Source organism: Myxine glutinosa, chromosome 2 (genome assembly GCF_964187855.1).
Source record: "Myxine glutinosa chromosome 2, kmMyxGlut1.1, whole genome shotgun sequence".
In the NCBI taxonomy this organism is placed as follows: Eukaryota; Metazoa; Chordata; class Myxini; order Myxiniformes; family Myxinidae; genus Myxine; species Myxine glutinosa.
The window spans coordinates 14,859,066-14,877,701 of NC_136262.1; the positions used below are offsets into that span (position 1 = coordinate 14,859,066).

The 18,636-nt window shown below is 35.1% G+C and overlaps 1 protein-coding gene across 4 annotated transcripts in view; it reads left to right on the forward strand.

The window, feature by feature from the left end:
- Positions 1-2,099: 2,099 nt before the first annotated feature.
- Positions 2,100-18,636, forward strand: part of LOC137422018 (proprotein convertase subtilisin/kexin type 6-like) — a 288,832-nt gene continuing 272,295 nt past the window's right edge. For all 4 annotated transcript variants that reach the window (XR_013622625.1, XM_068108687.2, XM_078772998.1 and 1 more), the window contains exon 1: positions 2,100-2,565. Coding sequence is in view for 3 of the 4 variants with exons in the window: in XM_068108687.2 (XP_067964788.1) it covers positions 2,389-2,565 (177 nt within the window). In the remaining variant the exon portion in view is untranslated. The remainder of the gene's footprint in view (positions 2,566-18,636) is intronic.

Genomic DNA, 18,636 nt, shown 5'->3' on the forward strand with positions numbered 1-18,636 from the left:
TGGCCTTAAAATGCCTGTTGTTGTTGTTGTTGTTGTTGTTGTTGGTGTTGGTCTCTGCGAGTTGCAGCACTTTGCATTCAGGCCAAAGAGTTCAATTTTGTCTCATCGGATCACATAATCTTTTGCCTCATGCTCTCTGGCTTTCACGTGCCTTTTTGTAAACTCCAGGTGTGTTGTCATGTGACTTTTTCTCAGGAGTGGTTTCTATCTGGCCACTTTCCCATAAAGCTGAGATTTGTGAAGTGCTGCAGAGACTCTTGTCCTTCCAGCAGGTTGTCCTATATCAGCCAAGGATCTCTGTAGATCTGTCAGAGTTGTCATTAGTTTCTTGGTCACCTCCCTGACCAAGGTAATTATTGCGTCGTCGCTCAGTTTGGTCAGATGACCCGCTCTAGGAAGAGCCTGGGTAGTTCGATATTCTTTCCATTTCCTAATGATGGAGCTCATTGTGCTCTTTGGAACTTTTAACACTCCATAAATTGTTGAATACCCCAGATCTCTCACCCCTAATTGGACGGAATGACCAATCAGCTTCCACCTAACAAAATTACCACAGGTGGCTATAATTGATATAAATTAACCCACATGCTATTCCCACCAAATAAAGCTGCATAAAGCAACCAAGGAAAGCTACACGAGGTCAGCTCTTTCAAACCCTACCCGGGTTCCTCCACAGCTGCAGACATTCACAAAAAGCACGTAAATGAGAATCCCAATGCTACACACCCGTCAGCCGTCAACCTGGTTTCATCAATTAAGGGTGAGACAGTGATTGGGTCTGGTTATTTGGATGTTTTAAAACTGCTATTGGCATTGCACGTGGTACATGCTTGGGAGACTCTGTAGTGCGCTTTTCTGTCTACGCTGTCTTTGATGACTCACCAAAAAGTGTGTATCTAATATCTTTATATCTAATATCTTTACATCTAATATATATAAAGCTCATTCTCATCACTGACTCACTGCATGACTGACTGGTCCATATTAATGTTCGGTACCTTCCGGGTGTCATAGAAAGCTGAAATTTGGCGTGATGACCGACATCGAAGCCACTACACCGGGAAAAATCACAGAACTGTCAGAAAGCGTCTGTAAATGATAATAATGTATGTAAAAAAAACCCTAAACGTGTCCGTAAAAAATAAAAACAAACCTCAATCAATATCTAACATTTGAAAATCGTAATTTATATAACTGTAAACTGTGAAATAAAAACTTCAATAAAAATATATGTAATACCCATAAAAGCGTCCGTAAAACATTTAAAATGTCCGTAAAAAAAAAACAATATAAAAAACTATATCCAGCAGCAGGCCAGCGATGCTTGTCTATAATCATAAAGCTTCTATTTATTATGTGCGTACGGTACTTACTTATTGCTTACAAGATGTAAGCATACCCCACTAGCATATTTATACACCTCCTTTTACGTAAAATTGTGTGAATAAAAAGTTTCAAAATTAATGATGATGCTGATGTAATTGATGGACAAACCTGAAAATATAATTCAAGAAAGATTACTCAGGTTTTCATGTTTAAGATTGCTTTATGTTTGTTTAAGAAAGATTCAAGTAAGATTTTCATGTTTAAGAGATTCTGAGCAAGTTTCTCACTGAGGTAGGTTGAATGTCTTACCTGCGTACGTCATTAATAGATGGTCCCTTATAACACGTCGTTTTGACGAGGATTAAACGCTTCAAGCAGCTCCTCAAGCACAAAAGTAAGGATGAAATGAAAATGTAAATGTAGTTGTTATAAAGAAATTTTTTCTACCGGTGATTTACCTTCAATGGTAACCTTTTGGGTGGTGGTTCGTAATACCTACACGATACATTGCTCAGATATTAAACTCCCGAGTAAACTGATCTCTGGAATCCATCCACGAATTCCAAAAATGCTTCCGTCTCACCTTTTGTGTCACATTATAAATGTGTTTCCCTTCGTGTTTGCCTAAAGATAGATAAGGTCACAGGGCTTCCTTCCATATCGTCACCACTATCTTCAATCCTGTTGAATTTCAATTCCCATTCGTAAACCCGTGGGTATGAATTCCCGCCTATTTCTCGCATCCTTTCTCCGCCCACGCCACGCCCACTCCCATTCTTTCAACTTTCTGGCCCTTGAACCCCGCGAGGAAAGAGAAGGAGAGGGGCTGGGAGAGCAAAATAATTCACTGAGTTTGTGTTCAACTAAATATATGGTGAGTAAGTAATCACGGTGGTTCAGAAGTGCGAACGTGAGTTAGAGCGAAAGAGCGGGTGAGGAACGGGCAAAAAAAGCGAAAGAAGAAGAATAAGAGCGCAGGAGAGTTTGATTTAGAAAGCAGGACACAGGAACTAGGAAGGGACAGTGGGTGCTCAGGGCAGACAGGGAGACGGACGACTCGCCATGCTTGTCGGTGTCTCGATGCTCTGGCTCGTTTTGCCTTTGGCTCTCGTCCCAGGATCCGTGCTCTCCAAGCACCTCTCACCGCTCTACACGAACCATTGGGCCGTGCGAGTGCGAGGGGGTTCTGCGGAGGCCGAAAGCATCGCAGCCAAGTTTGGATTCACCAACCTGGGCCAGGTGAGCATCAAAAACCGCCTCGGTTTGGGGCATATCACGTGTCTGCGGCTGAACTAAAGAACCAGGACGATCATATACTGTACACTTCCGAAAGTGGATTGTAAATTTGGCACTTGGAAACTTTGTATTCGTTTGAAAACTCCGTTTTAACCAACAGACATTGGTGTAATCTGCAAATACAGGTCTAATTTACAAACCGTCGTTTTATTTACGAACCCATGTTTTATTTTACAAACCCCGGTTTTATTTACAAACCCCGGTTTAATCCACGAACCCCGAGTTAATGTACAACCCCTGGTTTAATTTACAAACCCAATATTTTATTTACAAACCCAGGTTTTATTTAACCATTTAATTGACAAACCCAGGTTTTATTTACAAACCCCGGTTTAATCCACGAACCCTGAGTTAATGTACAACTCCTGGTTTAATTTACAAACCCAGGTTTTATTTAACCATTTAATTGACAAACCCAGGTTTTATTTACAAACCCCGGTTTAATCCACGAACCCCGAGTTAATGTACAACCCCTGGTTTAATTTACAAACCCAATATTTTATTTACAAACCCAGGTTTTATTTAACCATTTAATTGACAAACCCAGGTTTTATTTACAAACCCCGGTTTAATCCACGAACCCCGAGTTAATGTACAACTCCTGGTTTAATTTACAAACCCGGTTTAATTTACAAATCCAGGTTTTATTTACAAACCAAGGTTTAATTTACATACCCCGGGTTAACTTACAAACCTCGATTTAATTTACAAACCCAATATTTTATTTACGAACCCAGGTTTTATTTTACAAACGCAGGTTTTATTTACAAACCCCGGTTTAATCCACGAACCCCGAGTTAATGTACAACTCCTGGTTTAATTTACAAACCCGGTTTAATTTACAAATCCAGGTTTTATTTACAAACCAAGGTTTAATTTACATACCCCGGGTTAACTTACAAACCTCGATTTAATTTACAAACCCAATATTTTATTTACGAACCCAGGTTTCATTTTACAAACCCAGGTTTTATTTACAAACCCCGGTTTAATCCACGAACCCCGAGTTAATGTACAACTCCTGGTTTAATTTACAAATCCAGGTCTAATTTACAAACCGTCGTTTTATTTACGAACCCATGTTTTATTTTACAAACCCAGGTTTTATTTACAAACCCCGGTTTAATCCACGAACCCCGAGTTAATGTACAACTCCTGGTTTAATTTACAAATCCAGGTCTAATTTACAAACCGTCGTTTTATTTACGAACCCATGTTTTATTTTACAAACCCAGGTTTTATTTACAAACCCCGGTTTAATCCACGAACCCCGAGTTAATGTACAACTCCTGGTTTAATTTACAAATCCAGGTTTTATTTACAAACCAAGGTTTAATTTACATACCCCGGGTTAACTTACAAACCTCGATTTAATTTACAAACCCAATATTTTATTTACAAACCCAGGTTTTATTTAACCATTTAATTGACAAACCCAGGTTTTATTTACAAACCCCGGTTTAATCCACGAACCCTGAGTTAATGTACAACTCCTGGTTTAATTTACAAATCCAGGTTTTATTTACAAACCAAGGTTTAATTTACATACCCCGGGTTAACTTACAAACCTCGATTTAATTTACAAACCCAATATTTTATTTACAAACCCAGGTTTTATTTAACCATTTAATTGACAAACCCAGGTTTTATTTACAAACCCCGGTTTAATTTACAAACCTATGTTTTATTTACAAACACCAGTTTAATTTGGAAAACCCGGGTTAATATACAAACCCATGTTTTATTTAACCGTTTAATTTACAAACCCAGGTTGTATTTACAAACCCCAGTTTAATTTGCAAACCCTGGGTTAATATACAAACCCAGTTTAATATACGAACCCCGGTTTAATTTACAAACCTATGTTTTATTTACAAACACCAGTTTAATTTGGAAAACCCGGGTTAATATACAAACCCATGTTTTATTTAACCGTTTAATTTACAAACCCAGGTTGTATTTACAAACCCCAGTTTAATTTGCAAACCCTGGGTTAATATACAAACCCAGTTTAATATACGAACCCCGGTTTAATTTGCACAGCCTGGTTTAATCTCCAAACCCTGGTTTAATTTACAAACCCCAGTTTAATTTGCAAACTCTGGGTTATTATACAAACCCACTTTAATATACAAACTCCGGTTTAATTTGCAAAGCCTGGTTTAATCTCCTAAACCCTGGTTTGATTTACAAAGCCTGATTTAATTTACAGAGCGAGGTTTAATATACATATCCTGATTTAATTTGCAAACCCTGATTTCATTTGCAAAGCCATGTTTAATCTCCTAACCCTGGTTTAATTTACAAACACGGGTTTGATTTACATTCCTGATTTAAATTGCAAACCCCAGCATTGGGTTGATGTGCAAACCTGGTGGTTCCCCCTGAAAATCAGATGGTGTTACCTGCCATATATGGCTCCAACTGAAACTTGTGTTTTTAACTTGCAGATTAAATTTCTTTAAAAGAATCTGTCAAAAAAATTGTACAATCTGTGATTTCAACGCTAAACTGGTTCTGACTTACAGTAGTGTAATCTTTCTCTTGCAAATTCAGATTTCATGTGCAATCTCTAGTTTATATTGGTAATTTGCTCTTAAATGAGAAGTTATATATTGAAAGTTTTGACTTCTTTGCATTGTTTAGTTGTAAGTCTTGTGAATTTGAAAGTTTCAGTTTAATATATGTACTTAACAAGACCAGTCATTACTTTAACAAGATCAGTGATTACTTAACAAGATCAGTGATTACTTAACAAGATCAGTGATTACTTTAACAAGATCAGTGATTACTTAACAAGATCAGTGATTACTTAACAAGATCAGTGATTACTTTAACAAGATCAGTGATTACTTAACAAGATCAGTCATTACTACTTTAACAATATCAGTGATTACTTAACAAGATCAGTGTTTACTTTAACCACATCAGTCATTACTACTTTTACAAGATCAGTGATTACTTAACAAGATAATTGTTTACTTTAACAACATCAGTCATTACTACTTTTACAAGATCAGTGATTACTTAACAATATCAGTGATTACTTAACAAGATCAGTGTTTACTTTAACAACATCAGTCATTACTAATTTTACGAGATCAGTGATTACTTAACAAGATAATTGTTTACTTTAACAACATCAGTCATTACTACTTTTACAAGATCAGTGATTACTTAACAAGATAATTGTTTACTTTAACAACATCAGTCATTACTACTTTTACAAGATCAGTGATTACTTAACAATATCAGTGATTACTTAACAAGATCAGTGTTTACTTTAACAACATCAGTCATTACTACTTTTACAAGATCAGTGATTACTTAACAAGATAATTGTTTACTTTAACAATATCAGTGATCACTACTTTAACAATATCAGTGATTACTTAACAATATCAGTGATTACTTAACAAGATCAGTGATTATTTTAACAAAATCAGTGATTACTACTTTAACAAGATCAGTGATTACCACTTTAACAAGATCAATGATGATTACTACTTTAAGATCAGTGATTACTTAACAAGATCAGTGATTACTACTTTAACAAGATCAGTGATTACTTAACAAGATCAGTGATTACTACTTTAACAAGATCAGTGATTACTACTTTAACAACATCAGTGATTACTTAACAAGATCAGTGATTACTTTAACAAGATCAGTGATTACTACTTTAAGGCGTACAAGGCTTACCGAGGCGTACAAGCCGAACTGTATCAGTGATTACTTTAACAAGGTCACAGTAATTTTTATTTTTAAGGAAATATTTCTTCATTATGCGCTTAATGATTCATTTGCTAAAGGAACACACTGTGTTGACTTTCTAAATTATGCAAACTCTTTTATATGCAGACAGCAATAATAATCATTAAAAAATAACAATAACATCACATAATAATAATCATAATAATCACTTTTCTTGTATACTATTGTCGTGTCGACCCTGTAGTGAACACCTCAGGGCAAACCGAGCTTTACTCCGAGGCGTACAAGGCCAACCTGGCAGGATTATCTCTTTGGCGTGCGTGGGGGAGGACCCGAGGCCTTACCCGAACGGGCAGCCACGACAGGGGTTTATTCCTCGCCCCACAAACAAATAAACGAACAAAACAGGCACGACAAAGAAATGCAATCAATACGGGGTTTATTTAAAATTTAAATAATGCAAAGTAACAGGGAAGGTGAGATAAACTAAAAGTTCTAAATAAGGGTCCCTCCACACGGACTCAAAAACACAAACAAGGGAAAAATAACGAAAATAAATGTTCAGTGTTGTGCAGCCACTTAGCTCCGGTCTCAACAAGGGTTTGGTGTGGTTTACAGGTCTGGCTTCCCTGCATGGGAAAACGCGTTGGCGCGAAATCACGTCCACAGCAGTCGCCGGTGCGAGGCAAACAGGCAAGAGCTCCTCCTTTGGTCTTCTCGTTCGGCTCCACCGAGCTCCGACCATCTCTTAGGCGCACCCCACACGAAGCGCCGCACGATCGCATCCTGTCCTCCTTCGTCAGAGACCAAGAAAGAAGAGATGAAGAGCAAGTGACCAGGCCAGAGAGACTGCCCCGACCAAAACCAGAACAAAAAGAGAGCGATTCAGGTGAAATCTTCATCCTTATCCTTTTCAGCCAGAGCTGCCTGACGTCACATCACCAATCGCCAAGCTCGATTGAATCACTCCATCATTCCTCAACCACTCACAAAGCTCAGGGGCATGGTTTCCTTTTACACGCGTCATCGAGGCGTAGCCTCGTCCTTCATCGAGAAGGTTTGCGTGACGTCGGTTGTAGGAGGGGCGGGGTTTAGTCCTACCGGGCAACTGTGGGGTTTTTGCTCGCCCTGCCGGTGTTGTGGTGAATGGAGCATTTGTTGCATGACTTTTTGATGAATGTAAAAACGAAGGGCAAAATTACAAGAGGCCTTTACACCCAGGGGAATTATTACCCATAAGCCCGACCGAAATAACACAACTCTACTCCTCCGTGTGGAGACACATAAACGCTCTTACCCGGACAGTCGGCCTAACTTAATTTACATTGAGGTGGGTTCTTCTTCTTTGTGACACTCGGAGCATGCTAATATACACATTCTGAACTTCATTAATGTATTTCATCCATACCCCAAAAGGATAACACTATTTTAAGGAGAGAAATCTCATTATGGAATTATTACTGAGGGATATGGAGGCTTGTATGCAGCATTGTATTTTGCTTCAAAGCCATCCATTTGTTAGGGACACAAATATGGTGGAGGTTTTGTTCGCTGCCTCCTAACATCGATACAGTTTACTTAAAACTACCAATGTCCATATAGTTGGATTGCATGCACCGTAAACAGATCACTATGGTGTTGGGTAGATGGTAAAGAAGCCCTTGTTGTGTTGTTTCATGAAATCATAGGACACTGACATTTACCTCTGCCACCAAAAGTTGATAGAGGTTATGTTTTCGTCCCTGCCTGTCTGTCTGTCTATTTGTTACTTGCGAATATGGAAGATTTTCAAGTATATTGGATGGTCATGTGTGTTATTCTGTTTGTTACTTGCAAAATCTAAGATTTTTCAAGTTTATTGGTCGGTTGCGTTTGTTATTCTGTCTGTTTGTCTGTTTGTCTGTTTGTCTGTTTGTCTGTTTGTCTGTTTGTCTGTTTGTCTGTTTGTCTGTTTGTCTGTTTGTTTGTTTGTTTGTCACCGGCCTACAGGTCCACAATTCTAAACCGATCGTCACGAAACTTCACCAAGCTGTAGAGGACGTCACAATTGAGAAGACTATTGATGTTGAGGTCAAAGGTCATCTGGAGGTCAAATTTCTAAAATCGCCATTTTTAATCCGATTGCCTTGAAAATTGAACAGCATTTGTATATTGAGTCAATCAATTGGGAAACAAACTATTTTTGTGGTAAAAAGGTCAAAGGTCAACTCAAGGTCAAACTTCCAAAATCATCAATTTTCATCTGAAAAACAGTCAATTTTCATCCTTATTGACTTGAACATTGAACAGCATTTGCATATCGAGTCACTAAATAGGGAAACCAACTATTTTTGAGGTCAAAAGGTCAAAGGTCAGCTCAAGGTTAAACTTCCAATATCAATTTTCATCTGAAAAATCATCAATTTTCATTCGATTGACTTGAAAATTTAACAGCGTTTGCATAGCGCCTCATTGAATTGGGAAACCAACTATTTTTGAGGTCAAAAGGTCAAAGGTCAACTCAAGGTGAAACTTCTAAAATCATCAATTTTCATTTGAAAAATCGTCACAAAATCACTATTGACCCGAGTCTTGATCAAAATCTTCAATCTTGATGAAATGGACAATTTGCTGAAGCAAATTGGGGGGGGGGGGGGAGGGGGGGGGTGGATTTTGCAAGTATCGTGCTTTGCATGACGTCCTCTTGTTTATCTGTTTGTCTGTATGTCAGTCACCTACAGGTCACAATTTTAAACCGATCTTCATGAAACTTCAAGAAATGGAGTTGATCATAAGCAAAAAGCTTATTGATTTTGAGGTCAAAAGGTCAACAACTTTGTCAAATTTCTAAAATCATCAATTTTCATGTGTTTTACTTGAGATTCGAAAATGATTTACACATCAGGCCACTGAAATGAACCTCCAATTATTTTTGAGGTTAACATAAGCCAAAAGGTCAACAATTTAGGTGCAATTTATGAAATCCTAAATTTTCATCCGATTGACTTGAAATTTGAACAGGATTTGCATATTTGGTAATTTAATTCAATCAATTATTTTCAGGTCAGCATAGGCCAAAGGTCAACAACTCAGGTGATATTTTTCTAAAATCCTCAATTCTTATTCGATTGACTTGAAATTTGAACAGATCTACATATATGGTCACTGAATTCAGCCACCAATTATTTTTAAGGTCACCATAGGCCAAAAAGTCAACATAGGCCAGATTTCAAAAATCCAGAACATGCAAAGAGTAGAGGGTGCTAGACCAGAAAGGAGGTGGACTGTGGTGGAACTTTTGATGATTTGATGAAAAGGTCCACCACGGTGATTTATTTCCTTCTCACAACTGGAAAGGGGTGCACCATGACTTTTGGTGGGAGATTGTATCACACGTTTGAGCATCGTAATTCCAAATTGCCACCTACAAACCTTCATTGAAACACAGAGGCCATTCCACTTGGGAACCCAGTAAACACAATGATAGCAGCAATGCAGGTGGTGAGAGAAAGAGCACGAGGCTGGAATGCATGGCAAGGCAGGTAGCTACATGCCGTACAAGTATGGATGACAGGATAAACAGAACGTTTGTTACAATGGGTTTTTGTACAATGGGCAACCAGCAAATGGCAGCAGTAAACGTGAAACTGCTGGGAATGATTTATGGACTTGTTTAGCTGAATGCATCGCTTGAAGATGTCAAGGTTTCTTTTAACATCAACAAGCAACTCCTGGCATAGAGGACAACTGGATTTTCATCTTTTCCATAGGACAGCATGTTCTATGAAACATCCCCTCTATTCTATCAACAACACGGCAGTTAGTAGTATGATCCTGGGCCTCAGGAATCAAACCTAGAGTCCATCCATGATGTCAAACTTGAAGGCAAGCAGCAACTAATGAGGCAATCGTGCAAGTTCTTATCCAATACATTTTACAAAAAAACCTGGCTAGATGTGTACCTCTTGGGTATACCCATCCGCACAGAATGAGCATACCCAGGGGTGCACCCATCGAGGGTTAGTTTAATCGTTGCCACCGTGGGTCTCATTTTTGATGTATTCCTAGACCGGCATGGACTGCAAAAGGAATGTCCCATTCCAAAATTTCCATTTCCATTTCCAAATTTCTCATTTCCAAAATTTCCAAATCCATTTCCATTTCCAAAAGGAAAGTCTCATTGACCACTGAATTTCATGAATGGACGCAGTTTCCTTGTCGTTACTTGTATCCATGCTGCTAATGTCGACCAAAACATGGCTTTTCGATGCGGAATGCTCGCAAACTTCGACAAATTCATTGCTCTGGCCTTTGACATATTTTTTGACAATCATGACATATTGTTGAACATCTGATACTGTTGTGGGGACCATGCTTGGTTAACTGGAATTGTCCATCGTATAAATTTGGTGTCTATAAAGAAAATAGTCACGTGTGTAATGTTTTGGCAAAATTCCAAGCGATTCCAAAGCAACCACAGAATGTTCAGCTGCAGGTGTTACTGGGCCGTGCTTACTAAGTAGTGCTTGGCACTGAAAATGGCAGAATGCCTGTGATATAGTGAGTTTTTACAACTGGTAATTATATGACTGTGCTGCTTTCACCCCTGGGCACAACAATAACGACAAAAAGATGAAATGTTACCCAAGGCTGTTCAAATCTAGTCACGTTCACCTTAAAAAAAATAAAAAAATTGTGTACCAAGTCGAGGCTCGTGTAAGAGGTAAAAGTGTAAGAGGTAAAAGTGTAAGAGGTAAAAGTGTAAGAGCTAAAAGTGTAAGAGGTAAAAGTATAAGAGATAAAAGTGTAAGAGCTAAAAGTGTAAGAGATAAAAGTGTAAGAGCTAAAAGTGTAAGAGCTAAAAGTGTAAGAGCTAAAAGTGTAAGAGCTAAAAGTGTAAGCGATAAAGTGTAAGAGCTAAAAGTGTAAGAGCTAAAAGTGTAAGAGCTAAAAGTGTAAGAGCTAAAAGTGTAAGAGCTAAAAGTATAAGAGCTAAAAGTGTAAGAGATAAAAGTATAAGAGCTAAAAGTGTAAGCGATAAAAGTATAAGAGCTAAAAGTGTAATAGATAAAAGTGTAAGATCTAAAAGTGTAAGAGCTAAAAGTGTAAAAAGTGTAAGAGATAAAAGTGTAAGAGATAAAAGTGTAAGAGCTAAAAGTATAAGAGCTAAAAGTGTAAGTGATAAAAGTATAAGAGCTAAAAGTGTAAGAGGTAAAAGTATAAGAGCTAAAAGTGTAAGAGGTAAAAGTATAAGAGCGAAAAGTGTAAGAGGTAAAAGTGTAAGAGCTAAAACTGTAAGAGATAAAAGTGTAAGAGCTAAAAGTGTAAGAGCTAAAAGTGTAAGAGATAAAGTATAAGAGCTAAAAGTGTAAGAGCTAAAAGTATCAGAGATAAAAGTGTAAGAGATAAAAGTATAAGAGCTAAAAGTGTAAGAGATAAAAGTGTAAGAGCTAAAAGTATAAGAGATAAAAGTGTAAGAGATAAAAGTATAAGAGCTAAAAGTGTAAGAGATAAAAGTGTAAGAGCTAAAAGTGTAAGAGCTAAAAGTGTAAGAGCTAAAAGTGTACGAGCTAAAAGTATAAGAGATAAAAGCGTAAGAGATAAAAGTATGAGAGCTAAAAGTGTAAGAGATAAAAGTGTAAGAGCTAAAAGTGTAAGAGCTAAAAGTGTAAGAGATAAAGTATAAGAGCTAAAAGTGTAAGAGATAAAAGTGTAAGAGCTAAAAGTGTAAGCACTAAAAGTATAAGAGATAAAAGTGTAAGAGATAAAAGTATAAGAGCTAAAAGTGTAAGAGATAAAAGTGTAAGAGCTAAAAGTGTAAGAGCTAAAAGTGTAAGAGCTAAAAGTGTAAGAGCTAAAAGTGTAAGAGCTAAAAGTATAAGAGATAAAAGTGTAAGAGATAAAAGTATAAGAGCTAAAAGTGTAAGAGATAAAAGTGGAAGAGCTAAAAGTGGAAGAGCTAAAAGTATAAGAGATAAAAGTGTAAGAGATAAAAGTATAAGAGCTAAAAGTGTAAGAGATAAAAGTGTAAGAGCTAAAAGTGTAAGAGCTAAAAGTGTAAGAGCTAAAAGTGTAAGAGCTAAAAGTATAAGAGATAAAAGTGTAAGAGATAAAAGTATAAGAGCTAAAAGTGTAAGAGATAAAAGTGTAAGAGCTAAAAGTGTAAGAGCTAAAAGTGTAAGAGCTAAAAGTATAAGAGATAAAAGTGTAAGAGATAAAAGTACAAGAGCTAAAAGTGTAAGAGATAAAAGTGTAAGAGCTAAAAGTGTAAGAGCTAAAAGTGTAAGAGATAAAGTATAAGAGCTAAAAGTGTAAGAGATAAAAGTGTAAGAGCTAAAAGTGTAAGTGCTAAAAGTGTAAGAGATAAAAGTGTAAGAGATAAAAGTGTAAGCGCTAAAAGTGTAAGAGATAAAAGTGTAAGAGATAAAAGTATAAGAGCTAAAAGTGTAAGAGCAAAAAGTGTAAGAGATAAAAGTGTAAGAGATAAAAGTGTAAGCGCTAAAAGTGTAAGATAAAAGTGTAAGAGATAAAAGTATAAGAGCTAAAAGTGTAAGAGAAAAAGTGTAAGAGCTAAAAGTGTAAGAGATAAAAGTGTAAGAGATAAAAGTGTAAGAGATAAAAGTGTAAGAGATAAAAGTGTAAGCGATAAAAGTGTAAGAGCTAAAAGTGTAAGAGCTAAAAGTGTAAGAGATAAAAGTGTAAGAGCTAAAAGTGTAAGTGATAAAAGTGTAAGAGCTAAAAGTGTAAGAGCTAAAAGTGTAAGAGCTAAAAGTATAAGAGCTAAAAGTGTAAGAGATAAAAGTATAAGAGCTAAAAGTGTAAGCGATAAAAGTATAAGAGCTAAAAGTGTAAGAGATAAAAGTGTAAGGGATAAAAGTGTAAGAGCTAAAAGTGTAAGAGCTAAAAGTGTAAAAAGTGTAAGAGATAAAAGTGTAAGAGCTAAAAGTGTAAGGGATAAAAGTGTAAGAGCTAAAAGTGTAAGAGCTAAAAGTGTAAGAGATAAAAGTATAAGAGATAAAAGTGTAAGAGCTAAAAGTGTAAGAGCTAAAAGTGGAAGAGCTAAAAGTGGAAGAGCTAAAAGTGTAAGGGATAAAAGTGTAAGAGCTAAAAGTGTAAGAGATAAAAGTATAAGAGCTAAAAGTGTAAGAGATAAAAGTGTAAGAGCTAAAAGTGTAAGAGCTAAAAGTGTAAGAGCTAAAAGTGTAAGAGCTAAAAGTATAAGAGATAAAAGTGTAAGAGATAAAAGTATAAGAGCTAAATGTGTAAGAGATAAAAGTGGAAGAGCTAAAAGTGTAAGAGCTAAAAGTATAAGAGATAAAAGTGTAAGAGATAAAAGTATAAGAGCTAAAAGTGTAAGAGATAAAAGTGTAAGAGCTAAAAGTGTAAGAGCTAAAAGTGTAAGAGCTAAAAGTGTAAGAGCTAAAAGTATAAGAGATAAAAGTGTAAGACATAAAAGTATAAGAGCTAAAAGTGTAAGAGATAAAAGTGTAAGAGCTAAAAGTGTAAGAGCTAAAAGTGTAAGAGCTAAAAGTATAAGAGATAAAAGTGTAAGAGATAAAAGTATAAGAGCTAAAAGTGTAAGAGATAAAAGTGTAAGAGCTAAAAGTTTAAGAGCTAAAAGTGTAAGAGATAAAGTATAAGAGCTAAAAGTGTAAGAGATAAAAGTGTAAGAGCTAAAAGTGTAAGCGCTAAAAGTGTAAGAGATAAAAGTGTAAGAGATAAAAGTGTAAGCGATAAAAGTGTAAGAGATAAAAGTGTAAGAGATAAAAGTATAAGAGCTAAAAGTGTAAGAGCAAAAAGTGTAAGAGATAAAAGTTTAAGAGATAAAAGTGTAAGCGCTAAAAGTTTAAGAGATAAAAGTGTAAGCGCTAAAAGTGTAAGATAAAAGTGTAAGAGATAAAAGTATAAAAGCTAAAAGTGTAAGAGAAAAAGTGTAAGAGAAAAAGTGTAAGAGCTAAAAGTGTAAGAGATAAAAGTGTAAGAGATAAAAGTGTAAGAGATAAAAGTGTAAGCGATAAAAGTGTAAGAGATAAAAGTGTAAGAGCTAAAAGTGTAAGAGCTAAAAGTGTAAGAGATAAAAGTGTAAGAGCTAAAAGTGTAAGGGATAAAAGTGTAAGAGCTAAAAGTGTAAGAGCTAAAAGTGTAAAAAGTGTAAGAGATAAAAGTGTAAGAGCTAAAAGTGTAAGAGATAAAAGTATAAGAGATAAAAGTGTAAGAGATAAAAGTGGAAGAGCTAAAAGTGTAAGGGATAAAAGTGTAAGAGCTAAAAGTGTAAGAGATAAAAGTGTAAGAGCTAAAAGTGTAAGAGATAAAAGTGTAAGGGATAAAAGTGTAAGAGCTAAAAGTGTAAGAGCTAAAAGTGTAAGAGCTAAAAGTGTAAGAGATAAAAGTATAAGAGCTAAAAGTGTAAGAGATAAAAGTATAAGAGATAAAAGTGTAAGAGCTAAAAGTGTAAGGGATAAAAGTGTAAGAGCTAAAAGTGTAAGAGATAAAAGTGTAAGAGCTAAAAGTGTAAGAGATAAAAGTGTAAGGGATAAAAGTGTAAGAGCTAAAAGTGTAAGAGCTAAAAGTGTAAGAGCTAAAAGTGTAAGAGATAAAAGTATAAGAGCTAAAAGTGTAAGAGATAAAAGTATAAGAGATAAAAGTATAAGAGATAAAAGTGTAAGGGATAAAAGTGTAAGAGCTAAAAGTGTAAGAGCAAAAAGTGTAAGAGATAAAAGTTTAAGAGATAAAAGTGTAAGCGCTAAAAGTTTAAGAGATAAAAGTGTAAGCGCTAAAAGTGTAAGATAAAAGTGTAAGAGATAAAAGTATAAAAGCTAAAAGTGTAAGAGAAAAAGTGTAAGAGAAAAAGTGTAAGAGCTAAAAGTGTAAGAGATAAAAGTGTAAGAGATAAAAGTGTAAGAGATAAAAGTGTAAGCGATAAAAGTGTAAGAGCTAAAAGTGTAAGAGCTAAAAGTGTAAGAGCTAAAAGTGTAAGAGATAAAAGTGTAAGAGCTAAAAGTGTAAGAGCTAAAAGTGTAAAAAGTGTAAGAGATAAAAGTGTAAGAGCTAAAAGTGTAAGAGATAAAAGTATAAGAGATAAAAGTGCAAGAGATAAAAGTGGAAAAGCTAAAAGTGTAAGGGATAAAAGTGTAAGAGCTAAAAGTGTAAGAGATAAAAGTGTAAGAGCTAAAAGTGTAAGAGATAAAAGTGTAAGGGATAAAAGTGTAAGAGCTAAAAGTGTAAGAGCTAAAAGTGTAAGAGCTAAAAGTGTAAGAGATAAAAGTATAAGAGATAAAAGTGTAAGAGCTAAAAGTGTAAGGGATAAAAGTGTAAGAGCTAAAAGTGTAAGAGATAAAAGTGTAAGAGCTAAAAGTGTAAGAGATAAAAGTGTAAGGGATAAAAGTGTAAGAGCTAAAAGTGTAAGAGCTAAAAGTGTAAGAGCTAAAAGTGTAAGAGATAAAAGTATAAGAGCTAAAAGTGTAAGAGATAAAAGTATAAGAGATAAAAGTATAAGAGATAAAAGTGTAAGGGATAAAAGTGTAAGAGCTAAAAGTGTAAGAGCAAAAAGTGTAAGAGATAAAAGTTTAAGAGATAAAAGTGTAAGCGCTAAAAGTTTAAGAGATAAAAGTGTAAGCGCTAAAAGTGTAAGATAAAAGTGTAAGAGATAAAAGTATAAAAGCTAAAAGTGTAAGATAAAAAGTGTAAGAGAAAAAGTGTAAGAGCTAAAAGTGTAAGAGATAAAAGTGTAAGAGATAAAAGTGTAAGAGATAAAAGTATAAGAGCTAAAAGTGTAAGAGATAAAAGTATAAGAGATAAAAGTGTAAGAGCTAAAAGTATAAGAGCTAAAAGTGTAAGAGATAAAAGTGTGAGAGCTAAAAGTGTAAGAGCTAAAAGTGTAAGAGCTAAAAGTGTAAGAGATAAAAGTGTAAGAGATAAAAGTGTAAGAGATAAAAGTGTAAGAGATAAAAGTGTAAGAGATAAAAGTGTAAGAGCTAAAAGTATAAGAGCTAAAAGTGTAAGAGATAAAAGTATAAGAGATAAAAGTGTAAGAGCTAAAAGTATAAGAGCTAAAAGTGTAAGAGATAAAAGTGTGAGAGCTAAAAGTGTAAGAGCTAAAAGTGTAAGAGCTAAAAGTGTAAGAGCTAAAAGTGTAAGAGATAAAAGTGTAAGAGATAAAAGTGTAAGAGATAAAAGTGTAAGAGATAAAAGTGTAAGAGATAAAAGTGTAAGCGCTAAAAGTGTAAGAGATAAAAGTGTAAGAGCTAAAAGTGTAAGAGCTAAAAGTGTAAGAGATAAAAGTGTAAGAGATAAAAGTGTAAGAGCTAAAAGTGTAAGCGATAAAAGTGCAAGGGATAAAAGTGTAATAGATAAAAGTGTAAGAGCTAAAAGTGTAAAGGATAAAAGTGTAAGCTAAAAGTGTAAGAGATAAAAGTGTAAGAGATAAAAGTGTAAGAGCTAAAAGTGTAAGAGATAAAAGTGTAAGAGTTAAAAGTGTAAGAGCTAAAAGTGTAAGCGATAAAAGTGTAAGGGACAAAAGTGTAAGAGCTAAAAGTGTAAGAGATAAAAGTGTAAGAGATAAAAGTGTAAGAGCTAAAAGTGTAAGAGCTAAAAGTGTAAGAGATAAAAGTGTAAGAGCTAAAAGTGTAAGAGATAAAAGTGTAAGAGATAAAAGTGTAAGAGCTAAAAGTGTAAGCGATAAAAGTGTAAGAGATAAAAGTGTAAGATCTAAAAGTGTAAGGGATAAAAGTGTAAGAGCTAAAAGTGTAAGAGATAAAAGTGTAAGAGATAAAAGTATAAGGGCTAAAAGTGTAAGAGATAAAAGTGTAAGAGATAAAAGTGTAAGAGCTAAAAGTGCAAGAGATAAAAGTGTAAGAGATAAAAGTGTAAGGGATAAAAGTGTAAGAGCTAAAAGTGTAAGAGCTAAAAGTGTAAGGGATAAAAGTGTAAGAGATAAAAGTGTAAGAGATAAAAGTGTAAGAGCTAAAAGTGTAAGGGATAAAAGTGTAAGAGCTAAAAGTGTAAGAGATAAAAGTGTAAGAGATAAAAGTGTAAGGGATAAAAGTGTAAGAGATAAAAGTGTAAGGGATAAAAGTGTAAGAGATAAAAGTGTAAGGGATAAAAGTGTAAGAGATAAAAGTGTAAGAGCTAAAAGTGTAAGAGATAAAAGTGTAAGAGATAAAAGTGTAAGGGATAAAAGTGTAAGAGATAAAAGTGTAAGAGATAAAAGTGTAAGAGCTAAAAGTGTAAGGGATAAAAGTGTAAGAGCTAAAAGTGTAAGAGATAAAAGTATAAGAGATAAAAGTGTAAGAGATAAAAGTGTAAGGGATAAAAGTGTAAGAGCTAAAAGTGTAAGGGATAAAAGTGTAAGAGCTAAAAGTGTAAGAGATAAAAGTATAAGAGATAAAAGTGTAAGGGATAAAAGTGTAAGAGCTAAAAGTGTTAGAGATAAAAGTATAAGAGATAAAAGTGTAAGAGATAAAAGTGTAAGAGATAAAAGTGTAAGAGCTAAAAGTGTAAGGGATAAAAGTGTAAGAGCTAAAAGTGTAAGAGATAAAAGTGTAAGAGATAAAAGTGTAAGGGATAAAAGTGTAAGAGATAAAAGTGTAAGAGCTAAAAGTGTAAGGGATAAAAGTGTAAGAGATAAAAGTATAAGAGCTAACCTGTCTGTGTTTGAGTGTTTTTATACATGGTCGAGGCTCGTGGAAGAGCCAGAGCACAATGGAAGGGAACAAAATGGAAAGAGGGAAACATCGACAGCAGAGCATAAGTGAGAGTGAGATCAAGGAGAGGAGGAGATCGAAGTACACATTGGGGTGAACAAGCTACACACACACTGAATGGAAGACAGCACGAAGAGGTGAGGGAGAAGGGAGAAGAGAGGTGGGGTTCACACTAAACAACAAGCATTAGCACTGCAAGGGAAACAAAGTTACTATAACGAATGTAAAAATGGTGTAGCTGATTGGAGAAGTTTGTAGTGATTTGGTTTGACAAAAACATCGGATTGTACTTTGTACTTCCTCCTCTGATAATTTCATGCTGAACTAATAACAATATGATGTTACGGCCTAGCAGTGTCAGCAGAATTTGTGCCTATGTAATATGTAGATAGATAGTAGTTTACAGGATTAGATACAGTAAGTCTCAAAACTTTTAAATGTATTGAAAAAGTCCTCTTCCTTCATCTCCCAAGAAAGTTTGTATCATTCTTGGAGAAAATATGATCGACGTTTATATTGTGTTTTGCAAAGTTATGAAGGTTGGTGTTACCTGTAGCACATGCTGAGGTGTGTTTCTAGTCCAATTTTTGGTATGACATCTAAATACTCTCACTTCACA